Below are 23,088 nucleotides of genomic sequence, written 5' to 3' on the forward strand. Positions count from 1 at the left end.
CCTTTATTAGTTTTTTGTCATTTATTGGTTAAAGGCAAAAAAATGCATAATTAGTTGATTTTTACTTTTTCATGAATGGTTATCTTCAACCAATCTAGTTAAAGTCATTATTGAGTTAAAAGTAAAACACAAATTACTGACACAGCTTTTACAACAAGAAATGTAACCAGTGGTTTAAAATAAGTACAGAATAATTTATCGCTCATTTTCCTAAACATCTAAGTTGTTGGTGGAACATGAGTCAGGTTAATCGCAACCATTGGGTTTTGCAAAATCCTTAATTATAAGGCACCAATTCCACATTTCATATCTATTTCTGAAGCACCTGCAGATAAATCATGGTATATAAAATACTGTTAGTACAAAAGTTTACAGTGTAACTCATAGTGATGTATATTTCGAGAATAGAAAACAGAATAGAGGTAAATAAGGATGTAGAAGTATCTGATGGCTAGTCGAAGAGACCCATCAATCTCATATCAAGAATGTTTAAAAAAAAACGACTTCGATTTTGATTTGAATACTTGACTTCCATCAGCGATTTTCATGGTTCACAACCAAATGCATATTTTCATCCTTTCTCCTTCAGTCCAGTCTTTTTATGTGAGAGCAATTATTTAATGGATTGCACAAAGAGCACAGTAAGCTTCTTTAACCATATCCATTAAACATATAAAAAAATGCAAAAACAGTAGCACACCCATCATTTGCAGGAGAGAGCATATGAAATATTCATGTATATAAGAAGTTTGCGTTTGCTTTAAAAATACCTAGTATCCCAGAGTGCGGTGTGCAGGTGTAGTGCAGTTTGCCGCTGTAAAACTCCAGGCCGATGATGGCAAACATGAGGATTGCAAAAAAGAGCAGCAGGCCAATCTGCAGCAGAGGAACCATGGCCTTCATGATCGACTTCAGGACGATCTGCAGACCTTCAGGGAAAATGCACAGCCAACAACAGAATTGTATAAAAAAAAAAAAAAACAATATGGCGCATTTAAAAATTCTTGTTAAATGTCAGCAAACAAATGAGAGAGGTCCCGCTTATTAAGATTCATGTGTAAGTTTTCTGTCATCAATACCAATACATTTTCTGCCTAGTAACAAGGAACTGTTAAATCTTTATTGAAAAGTGGACAAACTAAAACAGTGCTGAAACTGCAAGTTTTAAATAGAGGCGTGTATTTGTGAATTCTCGGTCAATAGGTGTGATCGCAAATTGAGTAATTGATTAATTAATTGAGTATTTTATCCAGTTCTTATCGGACAGCAATTCTGGTTCTGAATCCCCCCTCATGTGGTGCACTGTTACCTGTACGCCAGGTAACAGTAACCTGTAACAAACCCCATCAGAATATTATTATTTCGAGATTACGTTAAAGATATATGATATTTTCTGATCCAGTGGGTTATTATTTTGATGTTCAAGTTGAGATGAGTCACAGCAGGATATATGTATAGAAAATGACTAGAGACTATGTGCAATACATACACTAGAAAACAATTATTGAAATATAAAAATAATATATACAGGACTGTCTCAGAAAATTAGAATATTGTGATAAAGTTCTTTATCTTCTGTAATGCAATTCCAAAAACAAAAATATTATACATTCTGGATTCATTACAAATCAACTGAAATATTGCAAGCCTTTTATTAATATAATATTACTGAATATGGCTTACATCTTAAGAAAACTAAAAAATCCTATCTCAAAATATTAGAATATATGTTTCTGTAATCGCATTACACAAGATAAAGAACTTTATCACAATATTCTAATTTTCTGAGACAGTCCTGTGTATAAATAATTGAAAGACAATTCCCTGTGCAGGGTTATAGAATGTTATAGAATAACAGGGGAACAGTGAACATGAGGTGGGGAGTAAAATATGAAAAGGTAATAGCCTGGAGACTGGCGATTTAAATATAAATATAAATATAAATATAAATATAAATATAAATATAAATATAAATATAAATATAAATATAAATATAAATATAAATATAAATATAAATATAAATATAAATACGAGTGGCGGTAGCGGTAGATGAGTGGTAGTGCAAAAAACATTTTTTTCTGATGCCGGTAAGCAGCATTTACAGTGTGCTACATTCAAAGATATGTTTGTGTACAGTATTTGTGATGTTTGTCCGATAAGTGAGCAGGCCTGTGCTGTGAGCCCAAACATGATCGTGAGGTGATAAACGCTGTGCTGTTGCCATGGCAGATACTTACTGGGGATGCCTGACACCAGTTTGAGGGGTCGAAGCACTCGCACCGCCCTCAGGGTCCTCAGGTCCACTGAGATGTTCATATGTGCACCTGCGGCAGCCAGTATCCTAAAACAATTGCGCATCGGAACACACAAACATGCCCACGCAGGAATTAGACAGGGGAGATTTCTTGCTGTCTCTCTGAACGCAGTGATTCTTCAGTTTTATGCTCCGTGAGCCACCTGGACATGAGTATCACACACACATCAACACGGGGGTGAAGACGGCTGCAGTGCTTAGATATGGAGGGGAGGATGTAAAGGTCTCTAACAGGCATTACGAAAAAAAAAAGGGATATTTTGGAGGCTTTTGGCTATTTCCCTGTGTGTGTGGGAGGATGGCTGTGACAACTGCTATTTAAGATGAAAACAAAGAAAGCTGCTTCATCAGGAGATGGCAGGACACCCGTAGGCACCAAGCTCATGGAGAAACACGAGCGAGGAAACGCACAGAAACAGGCAGTATTAAAAGCCACAGCCCTTCAAACTTTTCTTTTTTTCTTTTACACTACTTCTATCACATATCTTGCTTTGAATATGCAGGAATGTCTCAAAAAATTAGAATATTGTGATAATAAGAATAAGTACAACTTTATTTATCCTGAAGGAAATTCTTGTGCCAGAGTTTCAAGTAAAACATAACAATAATAAATAATAGTATGGTTAATAAAACCATAAAGTGTCAAAGTCAAGGCTAAAGTTCTTTATCTTTTGTAATGCAATTACAAAAACAAAAATTACTTTTTCATGATATTCTAATATTTTGAGATAGGATTTTTGAGTTGTCTTGAGCCATAATCAGCAATATAAAAAAAGGCTTGCAATATTTTAGTTGATTTGTAATGAATCCTGAATGTATGACAATTTTTGTTTTTGTCACAATATTCTATATTTCTGAGACAGTCCTGTAGACTTTCCTCCTCTTGTTGCTTTCTAACTCCATTTTCTACTAGCCTCAGCACGTATCCATTCCCCTTTAGTCTAGATACCTACCAAGCAGAGGCAGAGATCTGGGTCGGGAAAGGACTCAAAACAACACAAAAGTTAAAAAAAAAAAAGTATAATTTGAAATAGCAGCCTGGGATTTGAGGTGTTTTTTTTTTTTTTTCTGACACTGATTCCTTCAAACTGGAGACTTTTCAACAGAGATCACAAGAAAGATGTTAATGCTGCCTCATGATAATAAGGAGAACTCCATAAGGAGGTTTTACTAATGTAGAGAGTCTGAATTAGAGATACAGAAAATCTAGAAATGCTACGCTGAAGGAGAGAGATACATTTTCGCATTTAGTGCTGAAAGACACTTAGCACCACTTGATTAAAAAGGGAAGGAGAGAGATGGATTATGAAGGATTGATATAGCTCACATCCTCACTTCAAATATAGAAATGTGAATTATCCTCACCGTCATCACACCTCAAACTATTCCCCTGGATTTCTTTCCTCGCTGTCTCGTTATTCACAAACCAAAACAACCCAAAGCGAACCCCTATCCACCCGCCGACCGAGGTCACCCTTGCCGCCCTGCACCAGAGTTGTTTCACCCCCCATTTCCACCTTCTTTCCAGCCTTCTCCAGATCATTAGTCAGTCCAGGCTGCCCTTTAGTTGTTATGGAGACGAGGGGGATGATCTAAAGATGATCTAAAAATGGCTCCCCTCATTTAGTTCATGGTTTTTGCAGAGGTGTCCCGGACCCGGCTTTCCACTCACTCCTAAAAGCTCCACGTTATAAGAAATCATTATTACAGTTTATCAAGAAAGCGATGACAAATTTTGACTTTTTTTTTTTTGTTTGCGACTTTGTTTCAGCTGAAGTTTGAAGATTGATCTATTCTAAGGACTCCTTGTTATTCCCAGAAGATGTGAAACTCTGGCTGTATCTTCTGTACAAACACATTTTTAGAAAAGTTTCCATTCCAATTCCATTCCGGAAGATCAAGACACAAATACAACAATCTCAGATGATAAATTTGTCTCAGCTTTATGATGATGTATGCATGCGTGCACGTGCATACGACATCTCTGGTCTGCTTTTCAAAGGTGATACGGTGACTTCTGAGGAGACACAAATGCGCATGTTAATGTTGGCTCCCTTCGTAGAGGGAATGCTAGAAACACACCTGTAACGTACCGTTCGACAGGAAAACACGATTTCTAACAAAAGCGGAGTAGACCGAGCTGCTTCGAGGATCGACAACTACGGGACTGTCTCCGAAAATTAGAATACTGTGATAAAGTTATTTATCTTCTGTAATGCAATTAAAAAAAACAAAAATTTCATACATTGTGGATTTATTAAAAATCAACTGAAATATTGCAAGCCTTTTATTATTTTAATATTGTTGATTATGGCTTGCCTCTTAAGAAAACTCAAAAATCCTATCTCAAAATATTAGACTATCATGAAAAAGTACTTTTTGTTTTTTCAATTGCATTAAAAAAATCAATTCGAAAATACTAACAAGGTTAAAAATGTTTAAAAAGGGTTGACGCCCAGGATATCGGGGACACGGCATTTGTAATTTTTTTTCAAAAACTGCAATTAGTTTGATGAAGAAATGCTGTTTCTTGAGTTCAGTCCGCACCAGAAGGGTTTACTGAGAAAAAAATATGGAAGCATTATATTTGGAATTAGTGCTCGGCTGCAATAATAAAAAAAAAAAAAAAAAAAAAAACTTTTTTATGATATTCTAATATTTTGAGATAGGATTTTTGAGTTTTCTTAAGATGTAAGCCATAATCAGCAATATTAAAATAATAAAAGGCTTGCAATATTTCAGTCGATTTGTAATGAATCCAGAATGTATGACATTTTTGTTTTTGTAATTGCAGTACAGAAGATAAAGAACTTTATCACAATATTCTAATTTTCTGAGACAGTCCTGTATGTCTAAACTTCATATCCAGCAAGAAATAACAGACAGAGGAAACCCATATTTCTCTCCATCGCAGTTTGTGCAGAATTATCAGCTGTGACAGTTTTGCCGTCTGGATAGGGGAGGCGAGCGACTGAACGTGGCAGATGACATTAAGCCAGGGAAAGAAAAACACATGGCTGATTTGGCACGAATTAACAATTTGGCAGACAATTTGCTGCAGGACTGTTCTTATATTACCGTTCGAGATGCGTATTTGCTTGTTTGCTGTGTCGGTCTTGCTGTTGAAAGGTTTAAGCCGACCACAGAGGCATCGGGACCCGAGAGGGAACCTGTTGCATTTTATCCAGATCCTTGTCAGATTCCAGAAATCATTTTTTGAAAGAAAAATGCGCCAGTAAAAGGGCGATCATCAAAAGGATTTCTCAGAAAACAATACACTGACCTTTCAGAGGTACTGAGGGCATATTTATATTTCTTTTGGGAATATTTGAACACATACGGGGGTTCAATTCTGACTCGAAATGTCTTTAACCTCATGAGATTGGCCATTTCCTCGACATATAACTCGGTTCCCTAGATGCCCTTTCGGAGAACGCGTCCCAACCATTTCTTTAAATATTGACAGATTTGACGCTTTTGGTTATCGGTTAGAAGGGTTTGAGAAAAGTTTTACATATATAAATTATCTATGAATATATATTTGTTAAAATAGACATATATCAGTTTTGTAGAACCTAAAACAAGGTTTAAGGCTTTTATTTAAAAGTCGAACTGCGGCAGAGACCTAAGAAACTGTTTACATTGATAGATAGATAGATAGATAGATAGATAGATAGATAGATAGATAGATAGATAGATAGATAGATAGATAGATAGATAGATAGATAGATAGATAGATAGATAGATAGATAGATAGATAGATAGATAGACACAATGATTAACATTATTATTATTGAACATAATCGAGTTTTGACCAAGATTTTTTTTTCCCCTTTTTGTCCTTTTTTTGTTGGATCTGTATTGATTCACAACAGACTTCTCATTCGCAAAACACGTCTCTTGAAGTATGTTTTGATTGTTTCATGAAAACATTTTCATTTTTTTTTTTTTTACTGGTGAAAATCTGATTCAAAAGTGTGGCCCATTTGAGAAGGTGTCATTGCATCAGGGTAGTAGAAGTAAATAGTTTGTTTTAAATGTTTTAAATGTTTGTTGCAGCACCAGACTCCTCGCCGGTTAATATAGTAACTCTGAGTCAACACCGAACTCTTTATAAAGGACAACAGTTTTTTTTTTCTTTTCCCGCCACCGTTTATCTGCGGGGATAATGTGTGATACAGTAGAGCTGAGCTGTCAACCACAACGTGTGATACCCAATGACAGCTCCCCTCTGTGTGACAAACTCGCCGTGACAACCGTCATGCCCTGAGATTGATCGCAACGTGACTTGTGCCCCATATCACTGTCAAGCTGTTAATCATATATTTGCAATCCTGACTTTCGCTGGCAGCTCCTTTTACTTATATCCCAAAAAGTATATGTCTATCTTTATCCTCTTTGTTTTCTTGTAGTTGTGGGATGCTTTCTACTTCTGCACATTTGTTCAAATTTTATCGCCTCACACCAGGCCGCCCCAGCTCTGCAACATCACAATAAATACCAAATAATCCAAAAAAAAAATTTTTTTTATCATTGAAATGCACAAATTATTAGGTCACATCTGCAGAGGATATTCCTCGGCAATAATTCAAAATTTTACAGTTGTTCCCTAGAATATATATGACTATATATATGAATTTATACAGCATAGCTGAGATTTTAAATATCACATAATATGACGTTATATATTGTCAAATTACAGGTTTTTCTTTTTTCACCTTTTTACTATTTTTTTTAATTTCTGTGTTGGTTTTACGCTAGAAAAGTTACACTGATTGGACAGTTTAGCACTTTTGGATAATCACATCATAACCATGAATTTATTTCAAGGTAAAATAATATCAATATTTATCCATTTATGTGCCTTTTATCTTCACATGTGCTCTTTAACCAAAATGAATTATTTATTTCCGTTAATTATTAATTAGCCATCTGTTCAACTCTGTCTGTCTGTGTGTGTGTGTGTGTGTATTTGTGTTACATAATGTTTACAAAAAGTTTTCCCAAAATTGCAGTTACAACACAGCATGTATATAGGAATAACACAAACATTAAAATATAATAGCGGATCTTTTGAAGAGCATTTTGCGCATACGACATTCTGTTTCGTATTTCCTGATTCATCAGCCACCAATGTGACGCGCTGGTGTCGTCTGAAAAACATAATTACCGCAAACCGCGAGGCGTTTGCACTTTCCTACACGTGTCAAATCATTTAAAAAGAGCTCTAGCGAACAGCTTGACGAACCAGACTGACAGGTGGTTTCAAATAACATTAGACAGACGGGGGGTATTTCACGGATGATGTCATTTCCACCTTAAACCGCCTCCTGCAGAGCTTGGCAGGGGGGTTTCCTATAGGTCACAACCACCGATACCGTATAGTCCTAAAAAGGGCCCCAGCGACGTCCCCTGCTTAAACAAATAAAGAATACAGCAATGCCCACGTGAGGTTTTAACGACACCGGTGCTCTCCTGTTGGTCGAAAGAAAAAAAATATCCCGCTGGTTATTGATGCAGTTAGTGTTCAGCTATTGATGCGAATCCATTTGGCCTGGAACAGCAACATCCATAAGGACACTTATCCCTTACAGCTTGTCAGAGATTCTTTCTCCAATAACTCTCTGAGCTGTGACCAGATGAGGGCAGGGAAGATGTGCTGTTTACGTTATCTTAAACGATTTCTTAAAATGAGCTCGGCTTCAGACCCCCCCCCCCCCCCCCCCCCAAGTGGACCGCAGGATTAAATCAATCAACATTTGCTGAAATGTTGTGATTCCGTCACCTATGAGAAGATGACGGTGTTGGATACACAAGAATTGTTTTAACCGTCAAAGTTATTCAATTAGAACAATACCGTGGACTATTCCGGTTGATTATATTTTCTTGAAAATTTAATTCATCCGATACTTTATCAGATGACGGTAGTAACGAACCTTAAGGCTTTGAGGAAATTGTCTTTAAAAACAAAATAAGATTATACTTCTGCTCTGATTTCCAGTACTGAGTACTATATCTGGTTACCTGCGGCACATATTAAAATATCCGGCTAGAACGCTGGTACTGCGTAACAAAGACGGGTTGAATCAGTCACTGGGACTAATCAACCTGGTTAAGAAAGCTGAGCTAATGGCGACGGCGCGGAATTAGATTGGCGGGTAGTGTTGCACGCTCCACTGCACTAATACAACCGAGGTAACAATATTCTTAACCTTGTCTTTTACTGCTCTAATAATAATCATGGCGCTGCAAGGGTTATGAACTGAATGCTTCATAAGGGGTTTATAATAATGTTATGATCGAAAATGAAGGTCAAAAAACACTTTAAATTGAGAGAATATGCCTCTTTTTGGAAATATAGCTGTGTAATTCAATACTGAAATGCAGTGCACTTGAATTAGTTAGCCACTTTTATCGAAGAGAGTATTAATGGAATGAGATTTTGTAAATATTAGTAGTGACCGTACTAATTCCATCTGACTGAAATCATCAGGACTGTTTCATTTCAGCCTCCTCCTCCTCCTCCTGGTCTACGATCAGATCGGAAACAAACCCGCGCCGATCTCTTTGACGCCGTCCTTGATTCAGCGCTCGCTCTGCCTCTGTACCGGCAGGAGGGGGTCGGGGTCACACGAGGACAGAGAGTCAACTTGTTAGTCGGTCGATTTTCTTTCATCGATATCAACCTGCTCCATTCTGGATCTCATCAAGCCCTTCGCGCTATTCCACCTCCTTTTTCCGATCTCGTGCACGCCTGTCACTTTGAAGGGCTCGACTTGAAAACGATTGCCTTGATCTTTTTTGAATGTATGCAGAGAAACAAAACACCCTGGATGTGGATTATGAATGCAGAATAAAAAAAAAAAAAAAACATACAGATTGAGAGATTTATTGCAGACATTGACCGGGGAAGCAGCGGGACCGCAGCCAGTGACAGCCTGACCTGGGGCGGGGTCCTCAGTCACTACGGTAACAGCTCATGGTGACATGTCCACCCCTTTGGTGGGCTGGATATGTCATCATGTCATCAATTGATCAGACAATAGACAGAAAATGCAATTAGAGAAGACAGCAGCGTGTGTGTGAGTGTGACTGTAGTCTGTGTGTGTGTGTGTGTGTGTGTGTGTGTTGCACACACAGATTTGATCTTCGGTTTGAGGTAAAGGAGTATAGAGGGACAAGACCATCCCCTGTTATGTCCCGAGGCTCCCCTGCCAGCGTGGTTCATAATAGAAAACATTCAAAATATGACCATTTTCTTTTAAAAAATCTCTTGAAAATCTGCCTTCATGCCCAAACATGTTGACTGGGAGTGACAGCTCTGTCTGGGCTTTTTACACCAGCAGACACCCAAGTAAAATCACTCGCTCGGACATTGATTATTTTTTGCATAACATCCAACATCAGCATCGCACCTGCGACTGTTTGCCACCGGGTGTTTCTGGTATATGTGGTGTGTTTACAAATGAAATTAATTTTTATCACAGGTACACACACAAAATCTCACACATCACATAAGCGAGAGACGGATTTAGTCAATTCCTCTTCGGGTTTCCTTTCTACTATCAACGTGCGATGGGTATAATATGTAATAGAATGTCAAATTACCGGAGTTTGTCCCGAAACACATCCATGAGATAACAGAGGGGATCAGGAGGTGATAATTTATTTTTGTGTGTGTGAGGGGAGGGGAGTTTGCATGTTCTTTGCGTGTCTGCGTGGCTCTCCGCTTCGCTTCCTACTGTCCAAAAACATGCAGAAGTTTCAGGATACCCAAATTTGCTCTGAGTAAATGGTTATATGCCTCTATATAACCCGTGAATGAGAGGGTGAATGGTTATATGTCTCTATATGATGCGTGAATGGGGGAGTGAATGGCTACATATGCTGGGTGGATGGTTGCGTAACCCTCATTTTTAAGAGGTAATTTTTAAGAGGTAGCGAACCAAAGAATTTTCCAGTGAAAAGGACAGGAGAGACTTTATTTCGTACTAACTTGCAGAACAGTCAGGTGGCCAACGGCAACCGCAGTACTTTCTCACCCGTGCATCTTTAAAACCAGTCCCCACAAAACAAGGGCAGGTAGAACCAATCGCACACCATCTCTCTCCCCCAATGCTTCGCTTTAGGCAACTGCCGACAACAACAAACCAAATTGGAAGAGCACCAACGTATAATCAAAATAATACATAATTTACATGGTTACAGTTGTATGTGCCCCTCTGATCCCTGCCCTTAACCCAATAATATTCGGGCTATTTAATAAGAATACCACTAGGGGAGCCCTAATAGCGTTTACACGGATCGCATCAAGACACGGCAGCTGGATAACTCCGGCTTTTCGAAGACGCTGACAGCAATCAAGGCAAACCTGCTCGGAGACCAACTTGCACGAATCCTCCATTTTTACTCTCCGTCGACCCCGGTTTCTTTCCGGAATACACACCAACCCCTGTCAACTCCTTCGCTCTTAATGGCCCCGTAAATAACAGTGTTGGAGTCATGGAGGAAATGCTCTTTCCTTTTTTTTTTTTTCCGACTTGTTTTTACTCCGTCTCTACTAACCAGACCGAGCCCCCCCACCCATCCCACATATGTCTCAGCCATTGTGGTGACACAAACCCGTACTGGGCGTCTCCTTCTGCCAAGTGACTCCAGTCTAATGGAGGGTTTGCCAGCAAATGAAACTGCCAACGTGCCAATTAGCACCGGCGAACGGTGGATTTTTTCTCTCATTTCCTCCCTCCGTTCCTGTTTGTCTCAACTCCTCTCTGTCAATGCATCCTGGTTTTTCACCTCCTCTTCTCCAACTCTTCCTCACAGCTTGATCTTTTTCTAAAGGGTAACCGGCTGGGGGAGGTGCGCGGAATCAAACAGAGAGCAGAGAGGAAGTGCAGCCCCTCTGTTTGGATTAAAATCACAACAGTCTTCGACAACGCGGGATAAGTCATCGGGAAAAAGCTTAACGCCATCTGGCTTTTTTTTTTTTTTTTTTTTTTTTAATTGTTTCCCTCTGACTCATTCTCTCAGACCATCTTAAAATATTGGCGGCGGCTCGCTGTGGCAGTACTTAAGTGAGTCACGAGCGTCGTTCTCCCGCTCTGTGGTCTCGTGCATTCTTTGATAGGATATAAATTCTCTCATATGGGTTTCCCATCTCATTCGGGGGCTGACAGAAACTTTCAGTCCAATTTAGTTCAACCACAGTGACAAGCAGGTAACACTGTAATACTGCAAAGGACTGGTCGCAGGCCAATGGTACAATTAAAGCAAAATGTTTATCCCATAATTCTAAACTGCGCAGTGATCTCAAAGTACATTATAAATATATTTTTCTCACAACACACGAGATTCTAAAGGATTTACTTGCATTTAATAATCTAAACTTTCAGTCCAATTTAGTTCAATCACAGTGACAAGCAGGTAACACTGTAATACTGCAAAGGACTGGTCGCAGGCCAATGGTACAATTAAAGCAAAGTGTTTATCCCATAATTCTAAACTATGCAGTGATCTCAAAGTACATTATAAATATATTTTTCTCACAATACAAGAGATTCAAAAGGATTTACTTGCATTGTAATAATCTAAACACTGCAATTTCCACTTGAGGATTAATCTATCTATCTATCTATCTATCTATCTATCTATCTATCTATCTATCTATCTATCTATCTATCTATCTATCTATCTATCTATCTATCTATCTATCTATCTATCTATCTATCTATCTATCTATCTATCTATCTATCTATCTATCTATCTATCTATCTATCTATCTATCTATCTATTTAGGTCTCTTCGGCAGTTTGACTTTTAAATAAAAGCCTTAAACCATGCCTTAGACAAGCAACCATTCTCTCTAACATTCAAGTATCCCTGCAATTTAATGTCTCCAGTGAACCCACTGCATGTTTTTGGACAGTGGAAGGAAACCGGAGAACCTGAAGGAAACGCACACATATACGAAGAGAAAATGCAAACTGTCAGAATCAGACCAGGGACCTTCTTGCTGTGAGTCCAAACGAACCACTGTACCACCCACCGGGTTCAACAATGAATACCAACTGTCAGTCATTCGAACTTGGGTCTCCTTTATGTTCTAACCTCCCAGTGTGATCAGACCGGTTATCGATCGAGATTAGCGATCGGTTTTAAAGACAGTAACCTCCTCTGACAGCTCAGGAACTTCCTGCATGAACTCCCGGACACTTGTTTGTCGAGAAACAGGCGGTCTGGTTTTATTTAATTCCACATCGTTTCGATCCCTTACAGCCGTCCTCGTCTCCATCAACCCCAGAATTCAAATTTGGGTGAAAAATCTGTGCTTCTAGTCTGGAAGTCTAATAGTGGGCTGACACCTGAAGAAAGACTGAGGGTCGGAGGGAAATTTCAGGAGTTTTACTGGAGTCGCAGATCACCAACTTATTGTGACTCCAGTTTTACTGGACTGGAGACTGGAGTCATCTCCATTGTCATCTCCATTGTCAAGTATAAGGTGGTAATTTGAGCTGTTTTAGATCAGTCTTTTCCTAGTCTTGGACTTAAAACCAAATCAAACATGTTTGATATTATCACCGGTCTTTCGGTCTTTATGTCCTTTAAGTCCCTACACTGGCTCCCGGTAGCCGCCCGCATCAAGTTCAAGACCCTGGTGCTCGCCGATGAGCATTACGCATTGTATTGCAGTAAAAGGAACATATGCATGGCGCTTTCTATTAAAAGTGCACAAGAACAGAAACAAAATAAAAATCACAGAATTCATTCTGCCTATTCTGTTCTGAGGGATACAACGGAGCTGGAGGCTTGCAGGTCTTCAGGATGCAAAAGAAGAACTTGGAGGAAGCAAAAACTCCACGCAGAAAGGCCTCCTGTCTGAACGAAACCATCTTCTGGCTCGGAGGTGCATGCGCTAACCACTGCGCCACCCCGAAAAACCAAAAAATGAAGAAGCCAGCAAACGAAAAAAATAAAACTAACACAATAAAAACAACACAACTCGTATGTAACAGCGCGCAAGTTTGTCTTGAGCCTTGCTTTAGAGACAAGAAGCAGAGTTGCCCACAAAGCATCAAGTTCAAGTCCCTGGTGCTCGCCTACCGGGCGGTGAATGGGACGGCCCCGTCTTATCTCAAGGATATGGTCAAACCACATGTCCCTACCCGTCCCCTCCGATCGACCAACTCTCGTTGACCGTCCACCCCATCACTCAGAGCCACCGGCTGTCGATCGAACTGGTCTTGGCTCCTAAGTGATGGAACGAACTCCCGGAAAAGTTCAGAACAGCGGGGTCGCTACCCATCTTTCGCCCTGAGCTGAAAACATACCTCTTCCCCAAGCACTGCCCAACTTAGCCCCCAACTTCCCCTTCCGAAAACAAACGAAAAAAACAAAAACAAAGAAATTACTGTATGTATGTATACGGTTTTGAGATGGCTATTTGGTAGAGTGGTCACTTCGGACTTCCGACTCCTGGTACTTCGGATCTTCGGTGACTGAATTGCTCTTTTTGTAAGTCGCTTTGGATAAAAGCGTCTTCCAAATGACTGTAATATAATGTGATGTTTACAGTGACGTAACGCAATCAACAACCAATAGAGGAGCTCTAACAAATCCAGAAAAAGAAAACCTGGTAGACAAACAATCACTGTATTGCTGTATTGGCAGCAGAGATGGTATTTGTTGGCGGTATGGATGAATAGGAACGGTGAAGGACGTCCCGATCAATAGGGGCCGTCTAGAAAGAAGAGCGGATTATGGAGCTGTGGGCAGAACAGCCCCGCTTGGTACAATGTCAACTGTCCAACGTATCATAACCGAGGGGAGAATGAAAAGCGATGGACTGAAATAGCAGAGGCTGTGCGAATACTCCAAAAAAAATTGCATAGTGGAAAAAAAAATCTGGTCGTTATCTTGTAAATGATGACCCTGTAAGGTTCACAGTCTTTATGAAAAATAGTAAATTGTAAAAAAAAAAAAAAAAACTCATCTTTAGATGTGAGCAGGTGTGAGATGATAGTTTTCGATGAGTCTTTTCCAAATTTTTTCAACGTCTTCTGATGTATGAGTAGCTTCAGTCTGGCAAACATCAACGCTTTCTGTTTCGGTGAGCGTTCCAAGAGCGATGTTATATATAAGATATTTATAAAAGGTATACATAGAGAGGAAGACGATGGAATACAGAGGAAGAGATGGTGCTGAACATTCCGAAGTTTTTGCACCTGAATCAAAATGAATAGTTAAAAAAAAAAATGCAACTCTAGACCCGCCAAAACTTTAATTCGCTTGCGCAATCAAAATAAGCAATCACCCAGGGGAACGGCGCCAGGATGGGAACACGAAATCCCACTCAGCACGACAGTCATGTGACATACACTGCCTGTCAACGATCATCAAGGCGTATGTTAGAATAAATTAACATTCAAAACACTATGAAAATCCCGGGGGGGGTGGAAACAAAAAGAACAAGAAGATTAAATCTAATAGCCGCATGCATTTTTTACCCTTTGTCTTGAAAACATCCGTGATGAAGAGCGTGACTCCTCAGCCAGTGCGCGACTTCTAATTACCACCTGACTGATGGCGCAGTAACTTGCTCCAAGATCATCATCTCATCATCTTCATTCATCCGCTAAAAAGGTGCTGAACTTTGAATGATAGCTGAATGAATGTGTTCCTGTGTAATTGAGATATTTTTGAGAGGGGGGCTGTAATTTTATTCATCCGTCTTTGCTGCGACTAGACAATAAATATCGATAAAGAAAGACCGACGGGGTTATTTCCAAGGCTGCGTACATGTCTGACGATAATCGAAATTTAGAGCCCGATTACATGTCAGCACAGATAGGAGAATAAAACACTCGCTATTAAAAGATACATACACGAGAAACAGTATTAGTTTCCAGGAGGTGGCATATGCCAGTTCAAATAAACTTTAGTCCTCCTGTCAGTTACGCATTACTACTACACGTGATCTGTAAATAGCTTTTCGGCATCCGTCTCCGCTTGAAAAGCCTCGGCCACTTTCGCCGTCTTCATCTCGTGTTTTTTTCACACAGCATGATTAACACAAGGTCGCCTCACTGTGTTTTAATTAAGACGTTTTTTTTCTTCTTTTTTTTCTTTTTCCGACTCGCGCCCGATACACGGTCGATCCCCGAGCGTCGTCACGTTGCAAGTGATCAACAGGCTGGAGAGATGTCTTTTCCTTCTGGCGTTCCTTCGCCACTCTCAACCTCATGTCCTTCCTCTCTCCAGCAGCGAGAGGAGTATCATTAAGCCCAAGCCTGAATTTGACTCATCAATAATGGAAAAGCAAAAATCATGTCGAATTCTCTAAGAACCCTGCTAGACACTCTTTGTACTTCTATGCTGTGAATTGATGAATATTTCATGTGTGTGTGTGTGTGTGTGCCAACGCTAGCTAGTGAAGTGTGTCAAGGTTAATACGGTGACTTATAAACACAATCTTCTCTCCCGCCTCGATGACCGGCTCAAACCACCCCCGAGTCGATAGCCGATGTAAAATACTCCTAAATATTCCGATGGAAGCACCTTTCAGCTTGTTTCAGAACATCCCCTTGGGGGTTTCACAGCCGTGTGATCAATATGTAAGAACGCAGAAGGCGAAAGGGATGGATTGATGGTTTGAAAACGGTGACCTGTTCACAGGCCAGTTGTTTGCTGCGGTCCATTTTGCCGGAAAATTGTTTTCTTTGGTTCTGAATGTGTCACAGAAATTTAAAATTTGGCCTACTGGAAATTTGCAGTAGCTATGCAGGCATTGAATTTACTGTGCAATTCTGTGTATTTACTCCCCTGTCACGTTGGCATTAATTATGCCAGATAAATAAACCGTATGGGGGTGAATTAAACTGAGCTGCGCATCAGGTCTCACCTTGTTTGCCCTATTGCTTCGAAATCAAAGTTCAAAGTCCCTACCTCATTTAGATGTTTGTCATTAAATTTGCAGCAAGCCGTTGAGTTATCTTTGTTTACAGTAGAAGCTGGTGTTCATGAAAAGGTCTACTTGCCTCTTTATCTCATATAGAGACTTTCTCAGCCTTACAGATGCACCTGAAATGACTTGCATCTTATTAAGTGACATAAGTCTAATGTTTTATTAATGCGTTGCAACAGTTTGGTGAAGCTTATTAATCGATGTGTTCCCCTGATACCGTTTTTTTGATGTATGAGGATTGATTAAAAATCAGAAATATATCTAATAATTCATTGTACTATTTGTATTCTGTTTATTAGCAAGCTATTTTTTATAGCATTTGCCATTTTTGACACTTCACTGAATGACTCATTAAGTTGTGTTCTTTTGTCACACAGCCTTATATTGATCAGAAACGGGAGTTACTGTTCATAGCAGAACACGCTATATAGCTTTGTTGACGGAGGGAAGATGGGATTCTTTTAAATTGCAGTATGAGTCAAATTTCGAGATTCAAATCGATCAAAACTAAAGAGACGTATCGCAACATTCATGTAAACTACAGTCAATATGATGGAAATAGTGAAGCGATAACATGAGCATGTTGAATCTCTGTAAATGTTATCTCTGTCATGACACGCACATAATCCCATTTCAAACAAACGCCATGAACGCTCGACTCACCCACTGAGGACCACGATGAAATCCATGACATTCCATCCATTCCTCAGGTAGGACCCTTTGTGAAAGACAAAGCCCAGGGCGATGATCTTTATCCCGGCCTCAAAGCAGAACATCCCAATAAAGTAGGGCTCCGTCTTCTCCTGTGAGTGCAAAAAAAAAAAAAAAAGTTGAGAAGTGACTTGTCGAGCTTTTCATGTAGATGTGAGTCGAGTCACAATGTCTCACCAGTCTCTTGGACATGGGTGTTTTGTCCTCTCCGGGAAGGTGCTGCTCCAGAGCCAAGACAATACAGTTGGCGATGATGGTGGCGAGGATCATATACTCGAACGGAGTGAAAAGCTGAAGTTACGGAAACTCACTGTTTATTCATTTAAGACTTTTTCGGGCGATCGGAGTCAGCCCTATCCAACGTGGCACCCGAGGCAAGATTTGATACCATGCCCCCCTCCGTTAGCGATTTACATACGGTGACAAAATAAATCGAATAGCGTTGTTTTTATCATTGTCTTATAAGACAACATATCACCCGATTTATATGCTTTACAAATAAATACAAAAAAATGAAATAAAATCTAAATACCATATACCCTCAAAAATAAATCCTGTAAATAAGTGAGAAAATAATAACAATAATAGTAATAAATCATAAATGCAACACGGGGTCACATGAATAAATCCCCCTCTTCTCCCCAAGAGAGCGAGCGGGTACCAATCAGCTGGGCAGGATTATTATAGTAACAATATGATGTAAAATGAAATTAGCATTGCTTTACATTGGAATCCAAATACGTGTTTCCATTTAAATAGTTAAGAAGTAAAAACTAATTTATAAAAGATAATAAAATATAATTATATTGCAGGCGACTTTTTTTTCTCGATTTTTCCCCTCGCGGTCAAATAAATGCGACGCCGAAAAGACACAGAGTACAAAAACCTCTCGGCTGTGAATTATGAAAATATTCACCGCGCCTGCCTGCTGCAGAAATCCCAAGCTCCTCGATAGAGAGCTCTGATAAAGAAAAAGACGGACGGGATAACATTGATTGTTCTGTACGAAACAGAATTAACGCGGCTTTTGCGGTCAGCTGTTTCTGACAGGGGACGGACACATAACAATTTGGAAACATCAGGCGGCTTATTAAAGAGAGCCGAGGGGGGCGAAGTAGGCACTAGTTGGTGATCTTGTAAACAGGGTCGCTCACATCACGAGCCTCGGAGCGACTTAGTTGGACTTGAAACTGTTGTTGCTGCAACTCCTGCCACTCCGAAGCTGAGCTAATCCTGCAACGTGCGCTTTATCTAACGCTGTATATGTGTGGGCAGGGCCTTCAGCATCAGCTATCTGCAGAAGAAGTAGTAGGAAGGAAAGGCTGGTTATATCTACAGAGATGAGAGGAGAGAGCAGAAGAAAGGAGGTGGCGGGGAGAGAGTGAGGCAATACGGAAGGACGAACGAGGAGAAAGTAATGAGGAGGATGAGGGGTGAGCAGTGAGGGAGAAGGTGATGGTTATTTAGAGTCAGAAACTTGCCAAAGAGGTGGGCGAGGAGGGGGCGACGGGACACAGATACGACCGACGCCGAAGCGGTTACTCTGGGATTTTACGTGAAGCCAAATAAAAAGAGCAAGCACATTTTTTTTTTTCTAACCATCAACCAGAATCTATGGATTTAAACTCATACTGAATTTTTCCTGGGGATCGAGTATCATCGGCAAACGGCGGAAGATGAGCGAGAAAGTAACCATCGTCAACATGTTATAGCCAAGAACAAGTAAACATCTTCAGCCGGTCACTAGACACACTCCCGGAAAAACAAGATATAATCCATGTCCCCGTGCTGTGATCTACTCTGGCGTTTGAAGCTATTATTTTATCATATCAGCTATTTCCATGTAACTGTTAGCGCTACTGTTATTATTAGCAAGAGATCATTCGTGCCTGCAACTACCAACCCTCACACACCACTGTTTCGAAACTCTTGCATCCTTTTTTTTTTTACGAGGTTGTCAGTCATCCAGCTCAGGTTCAATCCTTGGCAGAATCTGCTTCTCATAACTACTGGACTTGATTTTCTTGTGAACGTATCACCTCTCATCTGAGAGGCTTCACGAGTTCGAATGGACTTTGGGGAGTTTTTCCAAATGTAGCCTAGAGAGTTGGGCGCCGGTCTAGGTGTCGATGGCATGTGAAGCAAATGGGAGACTTGTTGTGTAAAAACTAGTTCCGAGAGGGTTGTTGTGATGATGGGTTTATTATAACTAATAAAAGTCCGCCTTTTTGAGGCGTATCTGGACTAAAGTTTGAAAAAGTGTCGCCAAAATTCTAGTGCAGCAATGGAGCGAAACCCATTGGATCACATGGACTGATGCTCAGGTGTTAGTTACCGGGGTCCGGTTGGATCTTTCTGGATGGTTTAGGGGGTCTACTCTATGGACCCCACTTACGTATTGTGCGTAAGTGAAAGGTTGTACCCCCGAATCCCCTCCTCAGTTCAGAGACGTTTTTCTATTTTGGCAAAAATGGCTTCTTTGACTCCTCTTGCAAACCATGTCTTCTCGCAACCAGAATGTGGACAAGGCTTTGTTCAAAGGATTGGACCACGGAGTCGTGTCCTAACGAGGTTGTTTTCTCTCCCCGATTTAGACCTCATTACAGTGTGATAGTATACCGTACACCCTTGTTTTTCGCGGGGGTTACGTTCCAAAAAGAACCCGTGATAGGCAAAATCCGTGAAGTAGAAACCTTTTTTTTTTTTTTCACAATTATTGTACAATTAAATATTCTATTATACATTGCTGCTGCCGTCCTTATGTTTTTTTCTTCCTTCTTTATGGAGCGAGCTGAAGATTCATTAATTCCATAATGCCGACCTACAGCCGCATAGCTTTTACCTTCCCTTAGCATGTCCAGAAGTTTAACTTTATCTGCGATAGATAGCATCTTCTGCTGCATTTGGGCCCTGCCGCAGGTGCTTTTGTTGGTAGAGAGCATTTTGTCAACATTATGGGTTTTAGAGAAACTCGAAATTGGAAGAGAATTTGCTCGTACGTAATGTAAATTTGGCAAGCTGTTTTACGTACGTGTACATATTAAACTGCCAGGTTATTGGCGCACAGGTAGAGAAGAAGCGGAGCGACTTTTTAGCCAATCAGAATGCAGAACACAATGCACGATGCAAATACGTGAAGTAGCGAAACCGTGAAAAGTAAACCGTGTTCTAGCGAGGGATCACTGTACACCGAACTTTTAATCTTGCCTAAGATCCTTATTTTGCCTAAGAGTATGTTGGAGTTTGAAGTGTACTGGAATTAGGCGTTTGTTGAAAACCCTTCTGAGTTTTTCCAAAATGCCAGCAACATACGTATGAATGACGATGGCAATGCGTTTGTTACCGCACTCCTATTCTGTGCTCTAACTGGTGGTTTCGGATTTGGCAAAGGCCCAGTTAGGACAACCACAAGATTTAAGAGCTTTCCTAATATGTCGGACCTTAGTTTTTCTGCCTTCGGCAGTTGATGGGACGTTTTTGGCCCGGTGGTTTAGACAGTAACCCGTAGTTTTTGTTCAAGGGTACAAGGGTCTTGTATGCTGGCTCCCTATCCTGTCCTTCTATCTCTTTCTACTCCAATTGGTCGAGGCAGAAGACCCCCGGCATTGAGCTAATATCTGTCGGAGGTTTCGGCACTGGTAAAAGGCAGTGTTTCCTTGGTGCTGTCTTTATCATCCACCCTCATTTTGTTTACATTTCGCAGTCACAATATCTATCGCTACCTAACTGTCTTCACAGTGGAAAGCGATTTCGTTGTACAGCGAAAGACGAATCCAGACAGTACATTCGAGAACAGGCTCTGGGTGGTGGTAGTTTCTGTAAGTCATTTTAAAGACATTTTAATTTTTTTTTTTTTTATAATTTTAGTTAGTTGTCTCGGTCATACAGTTCATGGCTAAAACTTGCTGCAACTGGAGTAGATTTTATTCCTATGTTGACATTTCGCCATTCTTTGAACTGAAAAAGCCTCTTAGCTGAGCGATGAAAATGTCTTCGAGGGACGAAAATCACGTCCAGTTGCCACGAGAAGAAGATTTTAACATTTTAAAGAGTGTGGTCCAGACCTGCTATATTTGGAAAGTGTATATGATATATAAATAAAATCTGACTCGTGTAAATGTTGACACTGACACAAGCTAAGTCTAACCTTCAACATTACACTACCGAAGCCTAACAGATAAATACAGATGTCAGACGGCGTGTTGGATTTTGTTTTGCTCTTAAAAATCAATCCATAAACCAATTATTTTTACTCCCCTCGTCCAAAAACTGTTAATGTTTCTGTAAAAATAAAATTGGAAAGTGTAAATAATTGAATAATCCCTATGTAAGACTCCCTCTGACATTTTCATGACTAATTCCTCCAGATTTACAAACACAACGGGGTCTCGAACGAAACCCCGCCGAACCCGGCCGAGGGGGCGCTTCCCCCCTCGGCCGGGTTCGGCGTGTCAGCTGGCGCCTGACGTGTCTCTTGGACCGTCTGCGAGCTTTAGCAGCAGAACATCTCGTGAGCAATCCTGTGAGTCACACTGACGCTGGCACCCTGCCTTTTTTCCCCTTACGAGTAAAAATAGACACGAGACGGAGCGTGATACCCTATGCTGAACACGCCGCCGCCGCCGACAGGATTGGGATCCAAATCCAGTGATTATTCTTACAGGGTTGGGGTCGGGGTGGAAACCCGGACCAATCACAGACAGCTGAGACCCCGCTTTGTGACGGCGTGCCGGGGGGAAGCCGGAATTGGGATTGTAGCGATCGCCGGCGGACATTAAATTAAGGTCCTTGGTGAGAAGTCCTCGGCTAAGGTGATCGAGCCGACCTGCCGACATCTCATTCAGACGTCAGAGCTGTGCTCGGGTGTCAACGGCCGGTCAACCGAACCGACTCTTGCTTCTATCCAGGAGCATTGAGTCTTTGTTCATTTTTATCTATATCCCTATTTATATGTGTTCTATTATTACTATTTGCATATTTTTCTAATTTGTAATGCTGTGACAACTGAATTTCCCTGTCATGGTATCAATAAAGTCGAACTTAAAGTCTTCCTTCAGCCGGAGGGAGTATTCAAATCTTTGTACTTTTTAAGACCTTGAAACACTTTATAGCCTTGACTTTGACACTTATGGTTTTATTTGTATTTCTTATTCTCCCTCCTTCCTACTATTATTTAATATTGTTATGTTTTACTTGAAACTCTGGCACAACAATTTCCTTCGGGATAAATACAGTTGTTCTTATTCTTATTCTTATTCTTATTCTTATTCTTATTCTTATTCTTATTCTTATTCTTATTCTTATTCTTATTCTTATCTCATTGACATCTATAGGTGGGGGACAAAAACATCTCATCATCAGCGTTTGTACTTCAGGACACGAGTGTCGCTCCAAAAAAAAATCACTTAGAAAATATTAATAAGGTTTAAAAACTGTTGTCGCAGAGGATATTGGGGACACGGGATTTGTAATTTTTTTTTTTTTCAAAGACTGCAATTATTTTGATGAAGAAATGCTGTTTCTTGAGTTCAGCTCGCACCAGAGGGGTTTACTGAGAAAAAAAAATATGGAAGTATTATATTTGGAAGAACTGCTCGGCTGCCCGGGGGTCTAATATGAGCTCAAGACGAGGCAATAAGAAGGCACAAAAATATTTCTTTTTCTTTTTGGCCTTCCTTCGGCAACTAGGTTAGGAAGCGTTACACAGGTGTTTATTTATTCTCCTCCGTTGTATCACAAATTTCTCAAATACAGAACAAAAGTGTTTCTGCCAAGTCATAGCATTTATTTTACACTCTTTTATATATATATATATGTGCACTGACACACAAACACACAAACACACACACACACACACAACACATACAGGACTGTCTCAGAAAATTAGAATATTGTGATAAAGTTCTTTATCTTCTGTAATGCGATTGAAAAAACAAAAATTACTTTTTCATGATATTCTAATATTTTGAGAGAGGATTTTTGGGTTTTCTTAAGATGTAAGCCATCATCAGCAATATTAAAATAATAAAAGGTTTGCAATATTTCAGTTGATATGTAACGAATCCAGAATGTATGAAATTTTTGTTTTTTTATTTGCATTACA

At 40.1% G+C, this 23,088-nt stretch overlaps 1 protein-coding gene across 1 annotated transcript in view; it reads right to left on the minus strand.

Moving 5' to 3' along the window:
• The window catches only part of cacna1ea (calcium channel, voltage-dependent, R type, alpha 1E subunit a), a 65,212-nt gene that overhangs the window by 36,943 nt on the left and 5,181 nt on the right, over nt 1-23,088 (minus strand). The window contains exons 3-6 of the mRNA XM_086161323.1: nt 17,163-17,268; nt 16,938-17,077; nt 2,238-2,341; nt 771-929 (exon numbers count right to left, since the gene is read on the minus strand). Of these exons, the coding sequence (XP_086017449.1) occupies nt 771-929; nt 2,238-2,341; nt 16,938-17,077; nt 17,163-17,268 (509 nt within the window). The remainder of the gene's footprint in view (nt 1-770; nt 930-2,237; nt 2,342-16,937; nt 17,078-17,162; nt 17,269-23,088) is intronic.

The sequence above is a fragment of the Fistularia commersonii genome, chromosome 16 (assembly GCF_037954325.1).
Source record: "Fistularia commersonii isolate RoL2024-O1a breed Wild chromosome 16, RoL_Fcom_v1.0, whole genome shotgun sequence".
Lineage (NCBI taxonomy): Eukaryota > Metazoa > Chordata > Actinopteri > Syngnathiformes > Fistulariidae > Fistularia > Fistularia commersonii.